Source organism: Gracilinanus agilis, chromosome 1 (genome assembly GCF_016433145.1).
Source record: "Gracilinanus agilis isolate LMUSP501 chromosome 1, AgileGrace, whole genome shotgun sequence".
Classification (NCBI taxonomy): Eukaryota; Metazoa; Chordata; class Mammalia; order Didelphimorphia; family Didelphidae; genus Gracilinanus; species Gracilinanus agilis.
In genome coordinates, this window is record NC_058130.1 from 62,034,559 (window position 1) to 62,057,784 (window position 23,226).

The following is a 23,226-nucleotide window of genomic DNA, read 5'->3' on the forward strand; positions in this document are numbered from 1 at the left end:
GCCCCATAAACACACGTCACATCATCTCCTTCCCCTTGAACCTGGCCTGAATTCCTTTGATTAGGTCTGGGTTAGATAATAGAAGAAGTGGTGGGCTTTAACCTTCTGTTCAAGTCTCATATCCCAGAAGCCTACCCTGAGTACCTTTGCCTGGGGTGATCTTTCTTCTGAGCAACAACACTTAGTATCTGTACGCCCAATCATATACTCAATGATCTACTCTCTGCTATTGGTCAGTAAGGTTTCACAGGGGAGGAGTTCTTCATCCTCAGGTAAATGAGAGCTTCTCCAAGGCAGGGATGATGTTTTAGGTGTTTCTATATAAGAATCAGTGCAATGGTATATGCTCAGAAAAGGTTGGGTGATTGACTGTTTGGTGTCCAGAAGACTGACCCTAACAGGTACTTGTATCCACTCTAGCTCATTCCCTCTAATTTGGTTAGTTGATCAGGTGGATCAAGTATTGGACTTGGAATTGGGACACCTAGATCTAAAGCCCACTTCTACTTAAGTCACCTTGGGCAAGTCACTTTATCTCTTTTGGTCAAGGAGGAGTGTTAAGGAGAACAAATTATATGATAACAACCATACTGTAAAGACATCTTGAAAGATGTAGGAATTGTGATCAACACAATGATCAACCACCATCTAGAAGACTCATGAGCAAACATACTACCCACCCCTGGCCAGAGAGAGGTGATGGACTCAGGGGACAGATAGAAGCAAATCTCTCTCTGTTTCTCTTGTCTCTGTCCATCTAGCTCTATCCATCTATCTATTTCTATTTCTCTCTAGCCATCTCTCCATCTGTCCCTCTCTCTCTGGCCATCTTTCCATCTATCTCTATCTATCTATTTCTATAATCTATTCCTCTCTTTATCTAGCCATTTATCTATCTATCCAATTATTTCTGTCCTCTCTCCATTTCTATCTCTCTTTATTCATCTGTCTCTATCTATCCATCCATTTTTATCTATCTTCTATTCTTCTATTTATCCATCTCTGTATCCAACTATTTCTATCCTCTCTCTCTATCTATTTCTATCTCTCTATCCAGCTCTCTCTCATCTCTCTCTCCAATTATTTCTATCCTTTCTCTCCATCTTTCCAATTATTTATATCTATCCCCCCTCCATCTATTTCTATCTCTCTTTATCTCTCTCCATCTCTCTATCTAATGATTTCTATCTATCCTCACTCCATCTCTCTTTATTCATCTATCTCCATCCATCTTTTTCTATCTATCCAAATCTCCACCTCCATCTATCTCTAATGTATATAAGCATATATATATAAACACATATATATACACACATGTGTATATATATATTAATGTTGTTTCTATTATCTTGTTATGGTCGGGGCTTCATTTTCAAAAAGGACCCATGACATCATGAGGTGAGGTCTTGACTTGAATGTGAGTTTGATTTAAGTGAGAGTTCCATGAAGTCATCAGCCTCGATTTCTCTTCCAGAGACACCAAAGTCCAAGGCCAAGATCCTGGGCCAAGATTGAGGATGCAGTGAATGACCTTGGTGTCTTCTGTGTTTGACCAAGTGCTAAATCCTTCCCAGCTCCTACTTCCGACATTTTCATGACTGTTAGAACAAATTGTTTTCATCTGCCCATTTTACCGGGGAAAGTCTTCACATGCTGATAGGTTTGAGCCCTGTTGGTTACCCTCCTGGTTTAGCACAGATGGTTTTGCCAGGGTGTGGCCACTGCATATGCTACAGCTTCTTGGAGCCACAGCTAAGGATTGGATGAAAGGTGGATAACAAATGTGGATGAGCTTGAGAATCAGCTAGGTGGCTCAGTGGATTGAGAGCCAGGTTTAAAGGCAAGGCTCTAAAATCTGTCCTCAGACACTCCCTAGCTGTGTGACCCTGGTCAACTCTCTTAACCCATATTGCCTAGCCCTTACCTCTTTTCTGCCTTGGAACTAATACACAGTATTGATTCTAAGACTGAAGGTAAACATTAAAAAAAAAAAGTAGATGATCAACTCTGAAAAGGGCTTAGTAAGCCCTCATACCAGAGGTGCTAGTTCTCCCTGAACACTCCATACAACCCCATACCCGCCTCTGCCTCTTTCAATGATGACATGGGCCATGCAGGAATTTGTTCTGTGTCATTATACATGTTTGTAAGGGTAGTTTGTTTTTCTGTTTTCTCACTGGGGGAAGGGGAAGGTGGAAGGAAGAGAATGCAGAATCAAAAATAAAAATGAATTAAAAAATAAAATGCAAGTTGCTAAAAATAAAGAATGAAAAAATAAAATGAAGAGTTAGAATTAGGTGATAGCTAAGTTCTCATCCAGCTTTAAAATCCTGTAGGGTATAACTGTCACCTTGCAAGCCAGAGGGAGCCCAAGAAGGGATTGAGAAAAGACATAAGAATTTCATTTGGTAGGAATAGACCCAGAGGAATCTGGAAGCTTGGGTCCAAGGCCTGGCTTTGCCATTTGCTTGCTGTGGGACCTTGTGAAAGTCATTTAACTATTTCAAGCCTTAGTTTCTCCATTTGTAAAAGGCACTTACTTACCTTTTGTTGTGAAGTAAGGAACTTTCAAGTACTCCACAAATGACTTTTTATTTTGACATCCTGTATGTAAAGCAATTTGTATCCTTTAAAATGATTGTTAGTTTTTCTTTTTTTAACTCAAAGATATTTTATTTTCCCAATTACATGTAATAACAATTTTCAACATATGTTTTCTGAAATTATAAAGTCCAAATTGTCTCATTCCTTCTCTTCCCTCCCCCCTTCTGAGATGGTAAACAATTTGATCTGGATTATACATATATTATCATGCAAAACATACTTTCATTTTGGTCAGTGTTGTCAGAGACTACTCATATAAAACCAAAACCCCAAAATAAAACCATAAATAAATTAATGTGGGAGATCATATGCTTCGATCTGCATCTGACTCCACCAGTTCTTTCTCTGGGGGTGGGGTGGGGAGGGAGGGGTGGACAACATTCTTTGTCTTATTTCTTTCAGAATTGTCCTGGATCGTTGTATTGCTATTTATTAGTAGCAAAGTTTAATCATTCCACAATATTGCTGTTACTGTGTACAGTGTTCTCCTGGTTCTGCTTATTGCACTCTGCATCAGTTCATGAAGGTCTTTCCAGCTCTTCCTGAAATCATTCTGCTTATCATTTCTTACAACACAATAGTAATCCATCAAAATGGTTGTTATTATTGCTATGTGACTCTAGACAAGACTCTAGACAAGCTCTCAGGGCTTGAGGCAACTGTAAGATCTTGACATAAAGACTGACCAGTGCTGCTATCAGTGGAGAGAAGGGAGAGAGGGGAGCACCTCTGAAGACCGCCTTCTTCAAAATTTGATCCAAGCTAGCCTAGCCCTTCTGTTCTAAGAGGAAGGCAGAGCAAGAAGGCTGGGAAGTCCCATTCCCCACCCGTTATTCTCACTTTTATCCAATCAATTGTCAAATCTTATAAATGCTACTTCCCTCCCCCCCACCTCTCAAATCCTTTCCCTTCTCTCTATTGCCACCACAATCAACATCCAAGCCTTCATCACCTCTCCAGTGGACTGTGGTAGCAGCTTCTAATGGTTCTCTTTACATTTTGTCTCTGTCCTCTACATCCAACTTCTACAAAGCTCCCAAACTGATTTTTGTTAAACCCTTACCTTCCATCTTAGAATTAATGCTGGGTATTGGTTCCAGAGCAGAAGACTGGTAAGGGCCAGGCAGTGGGGTTTAAGTGACTTACCCAGGGTCACATAGCTAGGAAGTGTCTGAGGCTAGAGACCAAACTGATCTTTTTAAAGTGCAGGTCTAAAACCATAACCCTCTTCTGCTCAGGAAACTTCTTGTTATTTATTGTTAGCTGCTCTCTATTGTACAAATTCCTCTAGGAGCAGCTAGGTGGCACAGTAGATAGTGTGCTGGGCTTAGAGTCAGGAACCCCCTAATTAAAATCCAGTCTCACACATTTATTAGCTGCATGACCCTGGACAAGTCACTTACCCCTGTTTGCCTCAGTTTCCTCATCTGCAAAATGAGCTGGAGAAGGAAATGGCAAACTATTCCAGTATCTCTGCCAAGAAAACCTCAAATGGTGCCACAAAGAGTCAGACACGACTGAACAACAACAAACTCCTCTACTTCACATTTAAAGCTCTTTAGAATCTGGGTCCAGCCTATTTTTCAGGCTAATTTCTGCATTGCTTCCCAACAAAAACTCTTTGCCCCAAACAAGCCGGATTACTTGCTGTTTCCATGCAGAATAGACTTCCTTGCTTCATGCCTTTATATGGGATATTTTCCATGACTAGGACGCCTCTGCCTCTTGGCACCCGGCTTCCCTTCATGCCTCAGCTCCGGCCACCTTCCTTGAAGAGTTCTTTCCTGATTCCCTCTGCTGTTTCCCTTCCTTTCTTAAACATGTGTGTTTATTTCTATCTTGAATTCCCTTCTGGGTGGACAGATTATATTCTCACAGAATAAACCTGTGTCATGGACCCCTGGGGGTCCTTCCTCAGAATCATGTGTTCAAATGCATTAAACTAAATGAATGATAATAAAAGTAACAATAGTGAACACATATACAGTGCTTATATGCTAGGCAGTGTGCTAAGCACTTTATAATTATTATCTTATTAAGGTCTCACAAGAGCCCTGGGAAGTGGATGCTATTTTTATGCCCATTTTACAGATGAAGGAAGGGAGGCAAACAGATTCAAAGTGACTGGTCGAAGGTTACTCAGTATCTGATGGTGGATTTGAACTCAGGTCTTTGTGATCATAGACCCAGAGCTCTATCCTCTGGGCCACCTATATTGAAATAAAGATGTCAGTTCTTCCTCATTCAATGTCCTGCACCCCCTAAGGAGAAGAGAAGCTCATTGGGAGCAGGGAGTCTCATTTCTGTCTGTATCTCTAACACTCATCAGAGTGCCAGGCACACAGTAGGCACCTGGCACACAGCAGGTGCCCGAGAAAGGCTTGTTGATCGATGTATTTATGTCCACTCAGTCTGGCCAAGAGGGTGTGCTCCAAGGGGGCTGGTCACTGGTTTTCAGCTCACTGTCCGACCCTGGGTGGGGTTGATCACTTTCCCCTTCTTTCCATCCTTCAAAAATCGACATCTAAATCCAGCTTTCACCCAACTCTGTGGTCTCTGATTTCATCCGTGTGGGTGTTCCTTCTCTGACACAGAGTGTGACTAATTTCGGGGATGGTGCTAGAGCACTGCCGGCAGCCTTGGCCAAGAAATCCATCACTCTGTGGCCAAGCTGTTGAGAAGTCTCTGAACTGGGGCCGGTCCTCGGCCATCTCCGCTGGTCCCCGAGACCCCCCCCTGCCTTGGGAAGATCATCCGTGGTTGCCTTTGGCTAGAAGAGCCTTCCAGAAAAGCCCTGCGGGGTCCCCTGGGTGCCGACAGAGCCAGGGCTTGCAGGGAGGTCTCCGTGGGTCAAAGGGAGATAATCAGCCCTGCTCGGCTTTCCTCGTCAGGGTGTTGTGGGTATCACATGTGATAATGGATGGGAAAGTGCTATACAAATGTGAAGGGCTGTTATTATTAACCCAGTGTTCTTCCCACATAACAAAACTAACAACAGTCAAAATATTAGGTCATTTTGTAGTGCAGAACCAACCCCCAGCAGCTGCTCAGGCCCCTCGAATACCCAGAATAGGCGTAAGGATGCAGGGAAAGAGAACCCTGCCAGGGAGGGGGGCGGACACAGGGACCAGGGGAAAGCCGCCTCCAGCCCCTTCTGGCTGGGTCAGTTATTTCACCTCCCTGGGCCTTAGTTTTCCTCATCTTTAAAATGGAGGAATTGAACCCAATGACGTCTAAGATCACTTCCAGCTTTACACTATCACCCAAGGTATCCAGAGAGACAGATTTGAATCAGGGCGCAGCTGCTGTTGTGACCTGGGGTAAGTCACCAAACCTCTCGATGTCCTGCGCCTGGCACACCGTAGGTGCCATATGAATAAATGTTAACTGTTAGTATCCCAGGTTGGTCATTTTTCCTGCCTGCCTCAGTGTCCTCCTCTGTAAAATGGGCAGAATAACAATAGTACTTGCCTCCCAGGCTGAAAGCACTTAGATCCTTGCCTGGCACATAATAAACCCACATAAAAAATAAACTTTGGCTGTCGGTAGTATTCTAGACAGGTTCCTTTCCCTGCCTACCTCAGTGCCCTCATCTGTAGAATGGGGTGATGGCCCTTGTCCTGGCTTCAGCGCTACCTCCCCGCTTCGCCCAGCGCTTGGCTGCCCTCGCGGCGCTGTGCCTGCGCAGCCCCACTGGAGTCCTCGGAGGCGCTCTGGAAGCCCTCTCCACTCGAGCTCTGCGCCCCCAGGAGTGTTCGGGTCCCGGGACTCTTCCTCCGGGCTGGCCTCGGGCAGGGCCTGCTTTCCCGATCCTCCTCGGGTCTGCTCCGGGGGAGCTCGCCCAGGAGGGTCTGGGGTCCCAGGCTGGCTAGCCGGGTGGCATTGTCCTCTTTAAGGAGTGGGCTCAGCGTCTTTCCCTCTCTCTGCATCGCCCTTTTAAGGCGGCGCGGCCGGGCCGGCTCGGCTCGGCGCCGGCGGAGTCGGGCAGAGGTCGGGGCGCCCCCTAGAGGCCCAAGGCGGCGTGGCGGCTCCTCCCCCTCGGCGGGCGGGGGCTGGGCTGAGTGTGTGTGTATGTGTGAGTGTGTGAGCGTGCGTGCGGGGAGGGGGGAGGGAGCGCGCTCCCCGGGAAGTCAGAGCGAGGCTCTGGTTCCCTCGGAGCCCCGCGCTGCATTCCTTCCCCTCCATTCATGCTGGGCAGCGGCGGCGAGCAGGCACGGGAGCCCGAGCGGCTGCTGCTGGCGGCACAGGCTGGGAGGGGGCGGCCCGAGGCGGCGGCGGCGCGGAATGTGAGCATGGCCGGCCCCTTCGCGGCGAGCCCGGAGGATCGTGGCTGTAAGTGCCCGCCTGCCTGGCTGCCCACAGGCGAACTTTTCCGCGGCGGTGTTGGGCTGGGGCTGCGGCGGGCGGGCAGGCTGGCGGGAGGCTGCGAGCGGGGCAGGCGGCGGTAGGGGTGGGCTCCGGGCTCCCTCCGCTCCGCCTGCGCCTGCTTCCCCGCGTGGCTCCCTGCAAGTTGGGCTCGGGCCGGATGTGCCCGCACGCACACCCACCTCGGTGCCCGCCCGAGGAAGGTAGGGCCAGGGCGGGGGCCGGCACGCGGGACGGCGGGTCGGCCAGAGCGGGCTCCGAACGTGCCAGGCTCTGGGCTCCGGTCTCGGCGTTCCCCTTGCGGGGACGAGCCTCGGGCTGTTTCGGAACGACCGCGGGCCGCGCGGCTGCGTGGGGGAGAGCTGGGCGAAGGGCGGCTCAAAGGGGCCCCGGCTTGCTCGGGCAAGGAAGCCGGCTGCGCCCGCGGCGGAGCCCCGCAGCTGCGCTGGCCCGGCTGTCCTGCCTCGCCTCCCCGCGTGGGGCGTGGAAGGGGAGGGCCCGTGCGGGGGACTGCGGCGGCGGCCCAGGGCGGAGGACGGGGAGCCCCGGGCCAGCTGGCCGGCCGGCCGGCGGGGCGCGCTTCCCCGGGTCGGGGGCCGGGCCCGGCGCGGTCTCGCGTGTGCCCGGGCGGGGGGCGGGGAGGAGGCCATTCGGCCGGCCCGGCGGCGGGCTGCTTTGTCACCGGCTTGGCTCCCGGGGGCTTTGCGGGTGGAGGCTGCAGCCCCCGGCCCGGACTCGGGGCAGCGCCGGGGATGGCGGCGCTCGGGGGGCTGCCGCGGTGACCTAACTCCCAAGCCAGCGCAGTGGGAGGAGCGGCCGCGGAGGAGGGGGTGGGCCGCGGCCGCTGCCCGGGGCTCCTTCCCTGCAGGACAGACCCCGAGACCCCCGCCACCCCCCCCACGGCCGCCAGCCCTTTGCCGGGGGTCGGGAGGGAGGAAAAGTTTGCTTTTTGCTGCTCGGCCTGGAGCAGGCGGTAGGTCGGGGGACCGGGGCTTCTAGGGGACCCCTCCCCAGGGCCAGCCCCGAGACCCCTCCCGAGCCGGCCCCGGGAAGCTCCGCCCGCAGCCCGGGCTGTGCCGCGCTGCGCTGCCCGGAGCCTGCCCGGGGAGGTGGGGCCGGCCGCTGCTGCTTGCTCTCGCTCTCCCGGAGCCAGGGAGACGGTGCGGGGACAAGGAGGGAGGAGCCCAGGCAGCCTGGTCGCCCCCCGGCCCACCGCCCGCCTGCCTTCGGGCCTCACTGCGGGCATCCCCGGGCTGACCAGCTGCTGCCCCGGCCACCACCGCCCTAGGTACACAACCCGCTGGCTAGGCGGACCCACCGGCACACAAAGCCGGCCAGTAGCCGCGGCCCGGCGTCCGAGCTTCTTTCCTATCCCCCCAGTTGGACTGCTCAGCCCCGGGGGCGCATTTCTGCGGCTCGGGCTGGGGGCTTGCCGGCGGATACGACACCGAACCCGGGGAGCTGGCCAGGGCCGGGGGCCTGGAGGGGTCGGGCTGGGACTGAGGCTGGGCCGGGCCAGTACTGGGGCTGCTGATTGCCATAGGGGTGGAGAACGGAGGGATGGCAGGGACAGTAGGGATGGGGGCGGCGGCCCGATCGTTCGTGCCATGCCTGGCATAGCAGCCTTGCTCCCCGTTTGCACGGCTCGGCTCCATTACGTGTGGCAGGTTTAATTTGGCTGGTCTTGGAGGCTGCGGCTACTGGCTACTGCTTCTTGGGATAGGGTTTGGGTTTTGGAAATCGGGGGTGCATGAAGTTATTTCTGTTTGGAAGGGAGGCATGGAAGGTGAAAGCCTCCAGGGAGTTACCCTGACTTGCCAGGTCATGATCCCAGACTGGTTGTGTAGGCAGCCTCGGGGACAGGAAGGCAGGCAGCCCTAGAAACCCAGCCTCGGCACCCACAGAAACCACAATATTCTAGAGCCAGCAAAAGGGACCAGAGAATTCTCAGATTTACACTTGGGGAAACTGAGGCCCGGAGAAGGAAATGATCTGTCCAAGGTCATGCTGTGGCAGAGCCTGGTCTGGAAATCTTGGTCTCCGTATCAGACCAGAACACTTTCCTTCTAAAGGTGGCTTTTTTTTTTTTTTTAAACCTTCATGAAGTTGTGATTTCCCCCTTTGGGAATGGAATAGGAAAGGCTGTTTTGGGAATCATCCTGGCAAGCCAGATTTTAATCTGAAGGTCAGCTGGCCGGGCTGTGGAAGTTAAAGTGAGCTCTTCAAAATAGATTGACCTCCCCTGGCCAACATACCTTTCCTTAGCACCCCCCCCCCCCCCAAAAAAAATTGACCTCCTGTTTTTTCTCTTGTGTGTTCTGATTGTTCCGCTGTACCTGGGGGATGGGGCAAGGACTGTTTGACCCTGAGTGGGAAGCTGACCCGCTCCAAGCCCCTTGCTCTGGGCACCCTCTATACAAATTCATCCTGGGTCTTGAGCTGTCCAGAGCCCATTTCCCCGAGAAGCTTCTTCCCCTCTTGGTCAGCCTAGAGAGGGAACAAGAGGCCGCTATTGACTCTATCAAGGGTTATCCATTTGAAAACACCATTTCCCTCTGAACGGCATCTAATTGCTTCCTGAACAATCTCAAGGTCTTTTGTATAGACTCAGTGGGTAGAAAGGCTGGGTAGCTATCTCTCGAGCTGCAGCCAAGGAGGGGAAGGAAGGGAAAAGGACAGGACCTGACCTGACCAGTGCAAGGGGAGGGGGTGGGGGGCACTGGGAAAAAAAGCACAGGGAGAGGAAATTCAAAACAATGTGAAGAGAAGGTCTCAAGTTTTTCTCTTCTGTTCTTTTTTTTTGAAAGGGAGACAATTTCTCTCTTTAAAAGAAAATCAGATTCAAAGCCCAAGGAAATTTGCTTTCTTAAAATAAAATTCGGTGGTCAGGTGAAGAGGACAGGATCATGCTGAGATGTGGGCTGGTAGGAGGGGTGGCCAGGGAGGAGGAGGAAAGGGCAGGGGGCCAGTAATGCCTGGGACCGCAGGAAATCTGACCTCTTCCCTTCTCCTTTGTTCTTTGAGGTCAGAAATGCTGCCTTGGAGGAGCTCTGTTTGTTTGGGACTTGAACTGTCCAGAGCTCCATTAGGACTGAAAGTCGTGTTTTTTGTGTCTCAGCCCCAAAGATTGGACTGTGAGAGGAATTCTTCCCGGATAGACTCTCTGCCTGGCATTTTTCTGTAAGAGTACTTTTTTCTTGGCATGTTTGAGTGCCTCTTAAATCTCCTCTCCTCCCCTTTTTCCTAAGGCATCTTTCTTATTCCTTTAGTAGTCCTAGATCCTAGATGAGAGTAAGAGAAGGAACTAGTGCCTTCCCAGCTCTCCCTGGAATCTATTCCTGATACTCCCTCTGTGTGGCTGCCAGGAATGTTGCCTGAATGTAATAGGGTTTCAGAAGTGTCAGTGGGCACAAAACAGGGAAGACTGGCATCTGGGACAAGCCTTAGTTTTTGTTTATTTGTAAGGGATGGTCTGATCCCTTATTTTGGTTTTGTAGAATGCTAAATCATCCTATCTTAGGCTAAATTAGCCTATCTTAGCCATCTTTTCTCTTCCTACCACCCAAGTCACAAAGATAAAAAAAAAAAATCTCAAACTTGAGCCTAATTATCTGCCTGAGTGACTCTGTAAGATTGTGTGACTTTCCATCACCCCTTGTTTGGACATATCAGAAAGGGCCAGGTACCAGACTGGGCACCAATTAGCTCGTGTGACCTTGGGACAAATTACTTTGTGGCTTTCTGAGCTTCCTTATTGGGAAAATGAGGAGTTTAGAGAAGAAGACTTTTAAGGTCCCTTCCAGATGTGACATCCTATGTTCTAAGGTCCTTTCCAGCTGTGTATTCTGTGTTCTCAGGTCCCTTCCCGCTAGGATCGTCTATGTTCTTAAGTTCCTTCCAGTTGATATCCAGCGACCTAAAGCCCTTTCCGACTGTGATAGTCTCTGTTGTAAGATCTCTCCCAGCTGTGCCATTCTTTGTTCTAAGGACCCTAACAGCTCCGAAATCTTAGGTATCTATGAGATCCAAAATGCTGTGGCCCTTTGGATAGTAGGGTGGGTGCTTGTTATCCAGGCACCCAGCTTTCACAGATCACCCTGCCCATTTGTGAAAGCTGCTGAAGGCTTTGTGGAGGAATAGTGAAAGAATGAAGGATCTTCAAAGTCTTTGGAAACCTGCTCTAGGAATCAGTGTGGATGTCAGTGAGATCTCCCTGGAGGCTCTGGGAGATATTCTGAGCCTGTCGGTTCTTTAGCAGCAATTTTGAAATGAGCCGGAATCAAAGCAAATCAAAATCAGATCCCTGTCTGAATGGGCTGAAATTACGCCGCCACTGTCGACAGGCGCCGGAAATATCTTGGTATTCTTGGTGTGGTGTAGACAGTGGGGCTATTGTCCAGGCTCAGGTAAACACAGGCAGCTTCTCTGACTAGATTTGGTTGTTTGTGTTTCTTGAATTGTTTTTTAAAATTTGTTTTGGGCAAGGGGTAGAGAAGGGGTCTGGGGACTGGTGGCCTTTCTGGACTACCACTTTGATTGTGACAGCTGATGAAAGATTTGAGAATTATTTTTATTGGGGCTTTTTTGGTCCCTTAGTACAAAAGGGACAGCCCAGAGCCCAGGACTTTGTGTCAGAAGATCTGGGTTCTAATAGCTAACTTTTGGTGTGACTGTGTCCTAGTCACTTCCTTTTGGGCTCTTGAGATTCCTCTCCTATGAAATAAAGGGAGTAGACAGTCTTTAAAGTTGCATCCAGAGCTGATACCCTCCAAAAGGGTATGGATTTGGAGGGAGATTTTTCAAAGGGAACATGTGGGTGATATAGTATGTACACACCCTCAAACAGCTGGCAGGTTGGCATTAACTCTATGTCTAGCTCCTTCATTTTGCAGCTGAGGCTCAGGGGAGATTGAGTGTCTTGCCCAGAGTTGCCCATCTAGCTAGTAACTGAGACAGAAATGGAGCCCGGTGTCCTGACTGCTCTCTCTGTCTCCACAGGTTGGGTGAGTTTAGGCCTTCTTCTCTATCCCATTCCCATCCCAGCCAGCGTGGGTTAGTTTAGCAAGTGTGTGCTGAGGACTCCTGCTAGGTTGCTGTTGGGGACAAAGAAGGAGAAGAGGGCTTGCCCCATTTTCTTTCTCTGAGAGGTTCTTATCTTTCTTTTCTGTTTTACCCAAGTCCTGGCATCTTTCAAGGCCAACCTAAAATCCCTCTATCTCAGGAACCTTGTCCTTGATCCTTCCAGACCACAGTGGTTCGAACATTTATCAAGTGCCTGTAATGTAGGGAGACCCTGGGCAGGGCACCTCTGGGGATACAGGGACAAAAAAACAAGAGGCCCCAGGCCCTCCCCATGGAGGACTTCCAGTGTGCCCTATCCTCCGGGCCTTTGACTTCCTCCAGCATTTAATGTCAGTTCTTTAAGGATCTAAGATTTCCTTAGTGTGGATAACTCCTCTAATAATAATATCAATATTAACTAACATTTAAAGAGTTCTTAGAGGTTTGCAAATCACTTGGCAAGTATCTCACTTTATCTTCACAACTGCTTTGGGAGGGAGGAGCTATTCCCCCTATTTTACAGTTGAAGAAACTGAGGCAGCCTGAGGCGGTGACTTGCTTAGGGTCACACAAGCAAGTAATTGTCTGAGGCCAGCTTTGAGTTTGGGTCTTCTGAATCTGAGGCCCAGAGATCTCTCTGCTGTACCCTCTACTGCCTCTACTCAGACAGCTCTCCATCCTTCCACCTTCCCTGTCCCCCCAGTTCTTCATGAGGTGGCCCAGCTCCTATGATGAGCTGGAGGGGCTTTTCTTGGCCTTGCATGGGGAGGACTATTGTGGAAGGCTGGGAGACAACAGTGTAGAGAAAAAAGGAGCTGCCCTTGGTGTCGTATCTGGGCACCTGGGGACAAATGGTTCTGTGACTTTCTGAGTTTGCTCCTATGGAAAATTCTGGGTCTAGAGAAGACAGCTTTTAAGGTGTCATGAGAGGTAGCTTTGAATCCTCCCTCTCATTGAGTGACAACATGGTCTTCAAAGTCCCTTCCAGTGCCAAATCTAGGATCCTGTGATATCAGGACCAGAGGCCTCAGTTTCTTCATATGTAAAATGGGGATAATAATAGTAGGCTACCTCTGTTTCACAGTTGTGGAGAAAGAGGCTATGAAGCTTGAAGCCCTAAATAAATGTGAGTTATTAGTATTGATAGGTTATTTTTGTGTAATGCAGTTTGCAATCATTTCTCACAACATCCAAGGATGTAGAGAGTTGGAGGTGGGGTATCTATTGACATTCTAAAGTTAATAGATCTAGTTGTATGACCCTGGGCAAGTCACTTAACACCCATTGCATAGACCTCACCATTCTTCTGCCTTAGAACCAATATACAGTATTGATTCCAAGATGGAAGGTCAGGAGAGAGAGAGAGGGGGAAAGAGAGAGGGAGAAGGAGAGAGACAAAGGAGAAGGGAGAGGGGGGAGGGGAGAGGGGAGAGACAAAGGAGAAGGGAAAGAGGGAGAGAAGGAGAGGGAGAGAGAAGGAGGAGAAGGGGGGGAAAGAGGGAGAGGGAAAGCAATAAAAAGAAAGAGAAAGAAAGAGGAGACTAATGTCAGAGAGACGGTGACTTGGGATCGCACTGCTGACGAGTGGTTCTGGGTCGGAGGGCCATAGAGGAAAGCGTCGCACCTTAGCTGATGTGGATCGATGGAAGCACGGAGCTGGAAGGGGCCTGACTGTTCCTTTAAGGCCTTTATTTGGAAGAAGAGGAATCTGAGGCCCACGGAGGGGTTAAGTCACAGGCCCCTCAGGGAGTGGGTGTCAGAAATGGGATTTGAACCCGTGCCTCTGACGGTCTGTTTGTCCTCCTCAGCCTCTCTCCTGTGACCTGGCTCCAGGTTAGACCCCTCGAGGTGGTCTTGCCTCCCCCTCCAGGGCACAGCTGCCAGAGGTCAGGTCTGTGTCCTGTAATTCCTTGGTTTGCTCCGTGGGGCCCAGCACATGTCCTGGTGTCTGTGGCCATGACAGCTGCTCCCCAGGAATTCCCCTCTGACACAGGAGACCTGCTCTGTGGCTTGACCAAGAGGAGCCGTGCGGCAGGTCCCTTTTATAGAGGGGCAAACCGAGGCCCAGGCCGCCCAATTCTAGTCCCGGGCCCTGTTAGGCCCGCTCCCCTGAAGGGACGTCGCTAGGACTCTGAGGGCTGTCCCGTGCTGCCTTCCGGACTCCCTCCTCCAACTGGAAATTGGATTTCTGAGCTTGGCAGTGCTTCATTTGTAAAAAGGAAACAGCCCAGGTGGCATGGTTTCTAAACAGCCGTGGGTGTGTGTGTGCTGGAGCATGTGTGTGTGTGATCAACACCGAGCAAACTGTAGGTTTTTACCTTCTCCCACCCGTGGGGTCCCCCAGCAGACGCCGACGGAGCCACTTACCTGGGCCAGGCTCGGCAGACACAAGGGGCGATGGGGGTGAAGACGACCGCTTTCCCCAGAAGGAAGCTCCTTAGTTAGGCCAGAGCATCCTGGGGTGCAGAGTGGGAAGGGACCTCGGGCCGTGGAGTCCCCGCTTCTCCGTTTTATGGGTCCCTTGGAAAGGGACCCAGAGAGAGGAGATGACTTGCCTGAGGCGTCCCCAGTGTGGTAGTGAGGAGGGTTGGGGCCTGGAGCTGGGTCCTCCGACGCCCGTAGCCCCAAAACGAGACTGCTTTTGCTAGATGGGGGCTAGGGGGGCCTGGGGAGAACATGGGGGCAGAAGGGGAGCAGGAGATCTCCCAGAGGATGCAGCCTTTGAGCTGGGCCTTGAAGGCCTGGGAGGGTCTCAGCAGGGGGAGAAGGAGGGCTAGTGATAGCATTGGGCCCAGGAACGAGCCTCGGGGGACAGAGCGCAGCCCTCCCAGCTGGGCATCCGTGGAAAGACGAGGAACAGTCCAATTTGGGCCTTAAAAGGTCACGGTTTCAACTGCCTAATAACTCACGCCAGTAATAATAATATTAATGGCTGACATTTATAGAGTACTCGATAATTTACAAAGTCCTTTGCATAGGTTTCGATCTCATTTGATCTTTCCCTTGATGCTGGGAGGGAGATAGTGGAGATAGGATCATCCTTGGCTGACAGAGGAGGAAACTGAGGTTCTGGGGTTTATGGGGGGCCTGTGGTGGGGCTGGCACTAGAACCCAGACATCATCCCATTAGTGCAGGCCTCTGTGGATGCCTTGTGTGCCCCTCTGTGTCAGGTCCCACACAGGTTAAGGATTCCCTTAGGGTGCATGGCTTGTCCCAGGCCTTGTGTTCCCCTATTGGGGGCTTATTTCAAGTCATCAGGGAAGGGGCAGCCAGGTGGCAACAGGCCTGGAGGGGACAGGGAGGTCCTGGGTTCATATGTGACCTCAGACACTTCCTGGCTGGGACCCTGGGAAAGTCATTTGCTTAGGCCTTGTCCTTCTGTCTTACTAAGACAGAAAGTTAGACTTTTAGAAAAAAAAAAAAGTCCTGAGTGAGGGGGGAGCATGGGGAAGGAATTCCCCGAACCTGCTTTCACTTCTGCGTTGTCACCTCCTCTCCCCTCCCCTCCCCAGTCCCTCAGTAGGTCTCACCTGCTTCCTTTCCTCAAAACTCTTTCCTGAGCACAAGTGGAGGGGTGAGAAGCTCTGGGTATGGCCAGGCCACCTCACAGATGACCTTGCCCGGAGCCTGCCTTCCTAGTTCCTTATTTTGGGGTTAGACCTCCCTTCCCCTTCCTCAATTATGTCTCCAGAATTTCTCCCAGTCTCCCTTCTCCCCTGCCCAGAGAGCCTTCCCCTAGAATAAGCAGTATTTTTAAAGAAAAACAAAAAAGGTTATTTATAATAATCCTAACACCGAGCACTTGGTTGTTTACAAAATGCTTCCCAACCATAGTTCTAGGAGGAGGGAATGCCAGTGTTGTTATCCCCATTTCACAGGTGAGAGTGTCCACTGGCTCCTGGGATTCAGAGCTGGGATTTGGCCCAGGGCCTAACTCCAAGGGCTGTGAGTGACCTTCAGGCCGATGATGCAGCCTCATCCTTATCCCAAGGTCCTCGGTGCCCTTCCTGTCTCCCTCTTCCTTCCCCTCCTGCCCAGACTGTCTTTCCTGGGTCAGTCCTTTCCTTGTGGGAAGAGAGGCGCTGCTGTTGAGTGGAGAGACATGGCACCTGAGTTTGAATCCCAGCTTTGCCCCTTACCACCATCATATTGTCCTTGGCCAAATGTTTCCCCTCAATGTGGAGCCTCAGTTTCTTCATCTGTAAGTGGAAGGGGCTGGGTTGGATGGCTTTTCTTGGGTAGATCCTTGAGGGCAGGGATTGACTTTGCTTGGCTCTGTAGCACAGGTCCACCTAGTAGGCCCTTAAGAGGTGTTTGTTGACTGATTAAATCGAGGATACTCTGGAGACAAACCCCCACTGAAGCAGGACTAGACTCTTAGTTATTTCAGGAATCCCCAGCCAAGGGAGGAGGAGACTGTAGTTGTGGGGGGAGGGAAGCAAAGAGAGGAAGTTTGAGAAGCCTCTTCCTTACTCCATTTGCCTACTATTTAATATACAAAATACAGGGATGGTAATTGCATTAAGATGTATATAATTATACTGTAGGAGGAAAAAAAATCCACCCCTTGTTAATTGTAGGCCTGTTTTGAACTGATAAACGTTGAGTGATTCATGTTTTCTTTGGAGTTCACCAACGTTAAGCCCCCGTCCACAATACCAGCCCCCAAAAAAGCTCGTTTTCACAGTTTGAATTCTCTAGACTGGAGCCAGGAGAAGGCCAAAGAATCTTTCCAGTAAATACCTAGTGGGCTCTCTCTCTTACCATTCCACCCCCCTCTCCTCCAGGGGGTCTGCGGGCTTTCAGGGACTGAGGATGGTGACTAATGCTGTCTGTCACTCGTCAGTCTTCAGACAGAGTATGTTTCACAGAATATTAGCATTAGGAAGGCTCTTGGAGCTTCATCCCTTCAACAGTGTGGGAAATCTTTTTGTAGCATTTCTGACGGCTGGGCCTTCTGCTTTGGTTCAAATCCTTCCAGGGACAGGGAACTCATTACCTAATGAGACAGTGCCGACCATTTTAGGGAGAGTCAAAGGTTCATCTTTGATTTTGAGCAGAAACAGTCCTCCCTATAACTTCTGATTGTGCCTAGTTCTGTCCTTGGGGCCAAACAGAGCAAGTCCAAGCCCTCTGTTCCATCAGATCTGCCCTCCTGTAACTTGTATTCTTTCTGCCTAGTCCTTTTTTCTGGGGTTAAGCAGTGCAAATCTAACTCCTCCTCCTTCTCCCACATCATCATTCTTCAAATACTGGAAGAGAGCTATCCTATTCCATCTACATCTTCTTTTCACCAGGCTAAATATTCCCAGCTCCTTTGGCTGCTCTCGTGTGAGAAGGTCTTCAGTTCCCTGCTCGTCGTAGTTGCCGTCCTCTGGCCAGGCTCCAGGTGACAGTATCCTTCCAAAAATATGGTGCCCAGAATTGGACACAATACCCTAGTTGAGGTCTGGCCTTGGGGAGATGAGAGTGACTCTCTTCCTGTGTACCCTGTTCCGTGCCAGGAGTTGTAGGAGAATGGAATGGAAAGGGATTATTGGAGTCTAGATTTAGACTAGAGGGGCCCTCACAGGCCATCCAGGTCAACCCCCTCATTTCACAGATGAGGACAGGCTTCTTCCCTGGGGGATTCACACACCCATGGGTGTTATGACCATTGAAGGTGGCAATTGTGTGCCAAGTGGTGAGAGGTGGAGACTGGGAGAGCTGAATCAAAGAGGGAGGAATAAAAATAATTTGAGTCTCCACTTAGGCAAGGCATGAGTATTCTGCTACTGGTCTGCTTGTCATCACAGCTTCATAAGCCCAGGCATCAGGGTACCCAGCTCTGGTTCAACCTGTAATGGCCCCAGGCTGGGCTGGAACCTCGAGAACCATTCAGGGAATGTTCATGGTGAGCATTTACGCCTTGGAGATGGGCAGACTCTACTCATCAGAGCTTGACTTTATTGCCCATCTCACTGATTGTCTGGACTTGAGAAAGTGATAGAGAACCTATTAACAGTGCAGATTAAATGGGAAAGCATTTTTCTGTCCCACTCCTGTGTACCCCACACAACAGCACCCTGAAGAGCATTTCCCAGCACAAGGTCCCCCAGCCTCTGCAGGGGAAGGAGGCGGGAGCCTCACTACCTGAGGAGGAAGCCTACCTTAGGATCTTGGCTCTTTGACTAAATGCTGTGTGACCTTGGGCAAATTGCTTAACTTGTTCAGGCTGAAGTTTCTTCATCTGTAAATTGGGTCAAAGTGCAGCAAAACACGTTTTATCATAGTTTAAGTCTTTGCGGGCTGACCCTGGCCACAGCCTGAGCCCTGCCCTGACCTCAGTCAGAGGTGTCTCACCACAAACATGGCCCTAGACAGAAGGGGCACGGATGTGAGCCTGTGCAGGACTCGGCGCCATCTGTTCCCCACCATGGCTTTACACTCGTTGTGCTACTGACAAATGTCTTTTGGTGGCTGATTGACACATGCTCTGTTTTCTGTCCAGTATTACACCCAAACTTAGGGTTCATGGTCACTTCGGCCTTCACTGTTAACAGACTGAGCATGTAACTCTTTTCCCCTCCTGGGACTTCAGAGGCAGCTAGTGGATAGAGTTCTGGGCATGAATTCAGGAAGATCTGAATTCAAATCCAGCCTCCAACACCTTTTGGCTATATGGCCCTGGGCAAATCACTTAAAATGCTTGCCTCAGTTTCCTTATCTGTAAAATAAGGATCATAATAGTACCTATTTCCCAGGGATCCAGTGAGATACAGTACCTGGAGCATCGTATGCACTACACACTTAGTAAATCCTTGTTTCCTTCCTTCTTTAAGGTTAGACTGTCCAGAGCCTGGACGTTGACTTCAGAGGTGAGTCTGTCCAGTCCTGGCTCTGCCGCTAACTTGGTGACCTTGGACAAGCCTTCTCCCTGGACTCTGGTCTCCTCCCCTGCTGATAGGGCAGGTGGGCCTGGCCCTGGCTCAGGGATTTTCCCCAGTGTTTGTAGCTGATAACTTTTTGAAGCTGGGCCTTTTATGTCCATAGATTCTTCGGCTGATGTTAGAGAGGCTTGGCTCATCTGTGCTTGGTACGTTTTAAATTTTTAATCCATCCAAGTTAGTTTTCCTCTGAAGCTGTCCTCTGGGGCCTCATTCTGGTGGGGAGGTGACCCTGGATTCTGGAGGGTTGTGTCAGAGAAAGCTGCGAAATGAGGCCAGTGACCAGGATGAGAGGATTTAGGGCTGATGGGGACCGTCTAGTCCAGGGGCTGGGGCATGGCCCCCCCTTGGGTGCTCTGGTGAATCCTGTGGACTTCTTCTCTGAAATGTTATTAAGTACATAAAACAAAATAGAGGATTACAGAAGAAACCTGGGATATTGGAATAGTTAAGAACCAAACCAAACCAATATGACGGGACCCCATGCCAAGAACTCAGCACTCGCATTTACAAATGAGAACACTGAGGTAGCCCTTTCATGTTACTGAGGAGTGAGGCCTGGAGAGGGAAGGCTCTTGCCCCAGATCTCATTGGTAGCAATAACAGAACTGGGATTGGAGCCCAAATTCTTGACTTTAACCCCAATGCTCTTTTGAAGAGAGGAGGCCCAAGTGGGGCCCCCCCAGGAGGTTTCTAGCTGTTGTGGGTGGGGGGAGGTAGGAGGGGGAGCCTGAGAGCTTCAGGCTTGAGCTCTGTTTGTGCCAAGGTATTTTACTGTTAATGAGGTGAGTCAACAAACAGGTACAAACTCATTTGTTTATTTTGGCTTAAAAGAAATCTCTGGTCGAGCAGGCAAGAAGTCCCTTGGACTGTGTGGTCTCTAAGGCTTCCCATCCTGCCCGTAGTATTCTCTGATGTGAGAGGCCTCCCAGCTCTGGCATTCCTCGTTCTAGGGCTCTCCCAGCTCCATCTCCGTTCTGAGAGCTCTCCAGCTCTCACATCCCTTTTGAGCTGAGATAGTTTGCTGATCAGTGCAGCTGTGAGAAGCAGCCGAGGTCCGGTGGGCTGACTCGGGTGTCCAAGCATGGCCTGGGGCATCAGGGTGGTCTTCTGGAAAGAGGACCAGACTTGGATTCCCAAGATCTGGGTTTGGGCCTGGCTGTCCCACTCGGCAGCTGTGTGACCTTGAGTAAGTCACTTGACTTCCCACATGGCTATAATCGAGGCTTCGTTTCAGGAAACACTTCAAAATCATGAGAGCCACCAAGGCTCTCCCTGGATGTCTCCCCGGAGTGACCAGAGCCCGTTGGTCATTGTATTGGGAACAAGGTTGCTTCTGACTCAGAGATGTTGAGATTCTGTGAAAATGGAGCTGCTTCCCTGGGAGACTGGAGGGAACATGCTTTGGAGGTGTGAAATGTAGGGGTTCTCCTGGCTTCTCACGACCCTCCAGTTCTCGGGTCCTGCCCTCTGTGGCACGGTCTGTCCGAAGGCCCCTCGGCTCTGCTCGTGTGTTCTCGGGCTCCTCGTGGCTCCGAGATCTAGACCTTCAGGGTTTTAGGGGTCCCTCTGGAGCCCTTTGCTCGGGTAGTCGGTCAAACAGCCGAGCCTGTGTGCCCGCTGTCGTGCCCGGCTCCGTGCTGAGTCCTCGTGGCTCTAATGCTCTGTTGGGAGGTTCTCGGCCCCGCCACTGTGGCCGTGGAAGGGTTGGCGGATTAGCCCAGCCCTCCTTGCCGGGAGGTTGCCTGTGTGAAAAGGGAAGCGGTCTTTGGACTCCTGAGCTTTTTTTCTCACTTCTCTCACCACAGCTGATTTGGGTCATTTCCTTTCTTCGGGGTTGACTCGACACCCTCGTCCTCCCCCGCCTCCTTGCACCAGCTGTGATGGGTGCTTGGAAGAACTCCTGACCTCGTGGCCCACGTCCACCCCAATCCAGGGGCTCACAGCCCCGCGTCTGTGGGCCACCACCCGGCGTGTGGGGCTCCCCTTTGTCTGCGGGTCCTCTCCAGGCTCCAGATGTGCTCCCGATGGGGGGGACAGCACCCGCTGGAGTTCTGCCCTCCTGTCCCTTCTTGGGGCCTTCCACGGCTCCCCCGAGGGGCTCCTGCCCCTTCCCTTTCTTCATGTGGGCTGAGGACGGACATCATTAAGCATCTCTCAGCAGACTTAGGGGAGCAGGACGGAGGGATCCTGGCAGGGCAGCTGCAGCTGGCCCCTCCTGGGAGGCCGCCTTGTCCAGTCCCCTCACGAGGCAGGAGGACATCAAGAGTCCAGAGTGGGACTGCGCCAAGGTCATCGCTGAATGGGTGACCAGTGTGAGACCAGAACCTGCTTCTCCCAACTCCCAGGCTGATCCTCCCTGGGGGGATTCGGGGGATCCCCACCGTGTTCCTTACCCCTCTGATGGTCAGCAGAATCGTGCTAGGTGTGGGGGTTCTATTCCTTAGTGGCAGCCGTTCTCCCCCCTCCCTCTTTATCTGGATTGTCTCCTACGCCCACCCCGTATTACAGGCAAGGCCCCGACCCCGTGTACCAGTTGGATGGAAAGAACCATCTAGAGTCAGAGGATGTGGGTTCAAATCCTGCTTCTGAGTCCTGTTACCCGTGTGACCTCGAGGGCCTCAGTTCCCTTCTCTGTAAAATGAGAAGGCTGGATGGGGGGGGTCTTTGAGGCCTCTTCTAGCTCCAAACTCTGGATTCCTAACCCTGGCCGGCTCGTCACAAATAGGACAAGCAGGCGAGGAGGGCTGCCTGGGTGTCGCTCCTCCCCAGGATGGAGACCCGACGGGGCAGCCCCTCTCTTTCCACGGAGAGACTCAGCCTGATTGTGGAGCCCCGTGCGGAGGCCTCTGGACTTCCCCGGGGTGCTCGGCAGAAGGGTCTGGGGGGGAAGTCCCGTGACTCAGAGGTCACAAGCCCTCGACAGGGTTTGAGTGGGAAGGTTCTGTGTTCCAGGCCTTGCAGGAGGCCTGTCCAGGGATCCTCCCTGCTCTCGGGCCTCTCTCACCCCCGTCCCAGAGGTTCCTGTTCCCAGGCAGGGGGAACTCCTGCGCTCGGCTTCCTGCGTGTGGGCAGGGAGGCCCGCAGAGAGGCTGACTTTCAGCTTTCTTTTTCAGTCACAGAAAACACCGGGTTCTCGGAGGCCGCGTCCCGAACGTGGGTCGGCTTAGTTCGGTTCATTCCAGTGGGACGGGGTTTGGGCGGCTCCGTGTTCGAGGCTGGAGGTGTGTGGACGGAACCCAAGCCGTCCGGGCCCTGGGCACACGGGGCCGTGGCTAGGGAACCGGAAATGGGGGAGCGGGGCTGGTGGGGGGCTGGGGGGGCTCGAGCTGACCCCGGAGCAGCGTGCTGGCAGCGGGCTGATAATGCCGGGCCCTTGGGAGGACGAGAGGAGGGGGCTTCCTTGGCCGGCCGGTCGGGGCCCTGGTCTGGGCGGCCTGGTCAGACAGTGCAGGGTCTTTACAAAAACACCCTGTTCTGGAGTGTTATTTACATTGCCACGGGGATAGGCCCCCGGATCTGGAATCAAGGGAACCGGGTTCAAATGGAGCGCTGAGAGGCTTTACCTCTGGGGTCCCGAGCAGGTTCCTGAGCCGGCGGGAGCTCTGAACCCTCAGATCCTTGGTTCACTCCGGAGGTGGGAGGTCGGCCCAGATACTTCCTAGCCGTGTGGGCCGGCCCGTGCCCGGTGCTGGCCACTCCTTTCTCAGAATTGAGACCGACCCTGAAGGGAGGGGTTTGTGTGCCCCCCAAAGCCCCCCGGCCGGTCCACGTGTGCCCACAGCGGCGCAGACGTGCCTCCTGGTGTGCATGTGTGTACATAGACCCATTTCTGGGCCGGGCTGCTGGGGTTGTTTTTCCCGGGCATCCCTCCTTCCCGGACCCCCTCCCAGCGGAGGCCCTCGGCCCTCGGGCATACCTTGCCTGGGAGAAAGAATGTATTTTTAGGCCCTGTTTATGTGGCTTGGGAGGCAGCATTCACGCTGTCTCCTTTGTGCTGGTTTTGTGTTTGTTTAACCAGGACGGCTTCAGGCCTGGGCTCTGCGCCAGCCTCTCTGCCCCAGAGGTTCTTGGAGGCTGGAGGGGGCATGTGGGGGAGCACACGGTGGCCGGGTTTGCCGTGAGGGGTGAGGGGTGGGGCAAGCCGGCTGGGCCCCCTGCCCTCCCTTGCCCCCGGCCCCGGGGGGCTAAGTGGATGCGAGCCGTTGTTTGGGAACCTCTTCTGTGGGGGGTGGAGGCGAGGAGCTCGGGTGGCTCGCTGGGACTCGC

General features: G+C 52.1%; 1 protein-coding gene across 1 annotated transcript; it reads right to left on the minus strand.

Moving 5' to 3' along the window:
• Nucleotides 1-6,607: 6,607 nt before the first annotated feature.
• LOC123247304 (basic proline-rich protein-like) lies at nt 6,608-8,578 on the minus strand. The gene has a single exon (XM_044676166.1). The coding sequence runs from the start codon at nt 8,576-8,578 to the stop codon at nt 6,608-6,610; it is 1,971 nt and encodes a 656-aa protein (XP_044532101.1).
• Between the last annotated feature and the right edge of the window lie 14,648 nt (nt 8,579-23,226).

What these genes read in the sequence shown, in the direction of transcription:
- LOC123247304 (XM_044676166.1), bottom strand. Translation starts at nt 8,578, where the DNA reads ATGGCACGAACGATCGGGCCGCCGCCCCCATCCCTACTGTCCCTGCCA.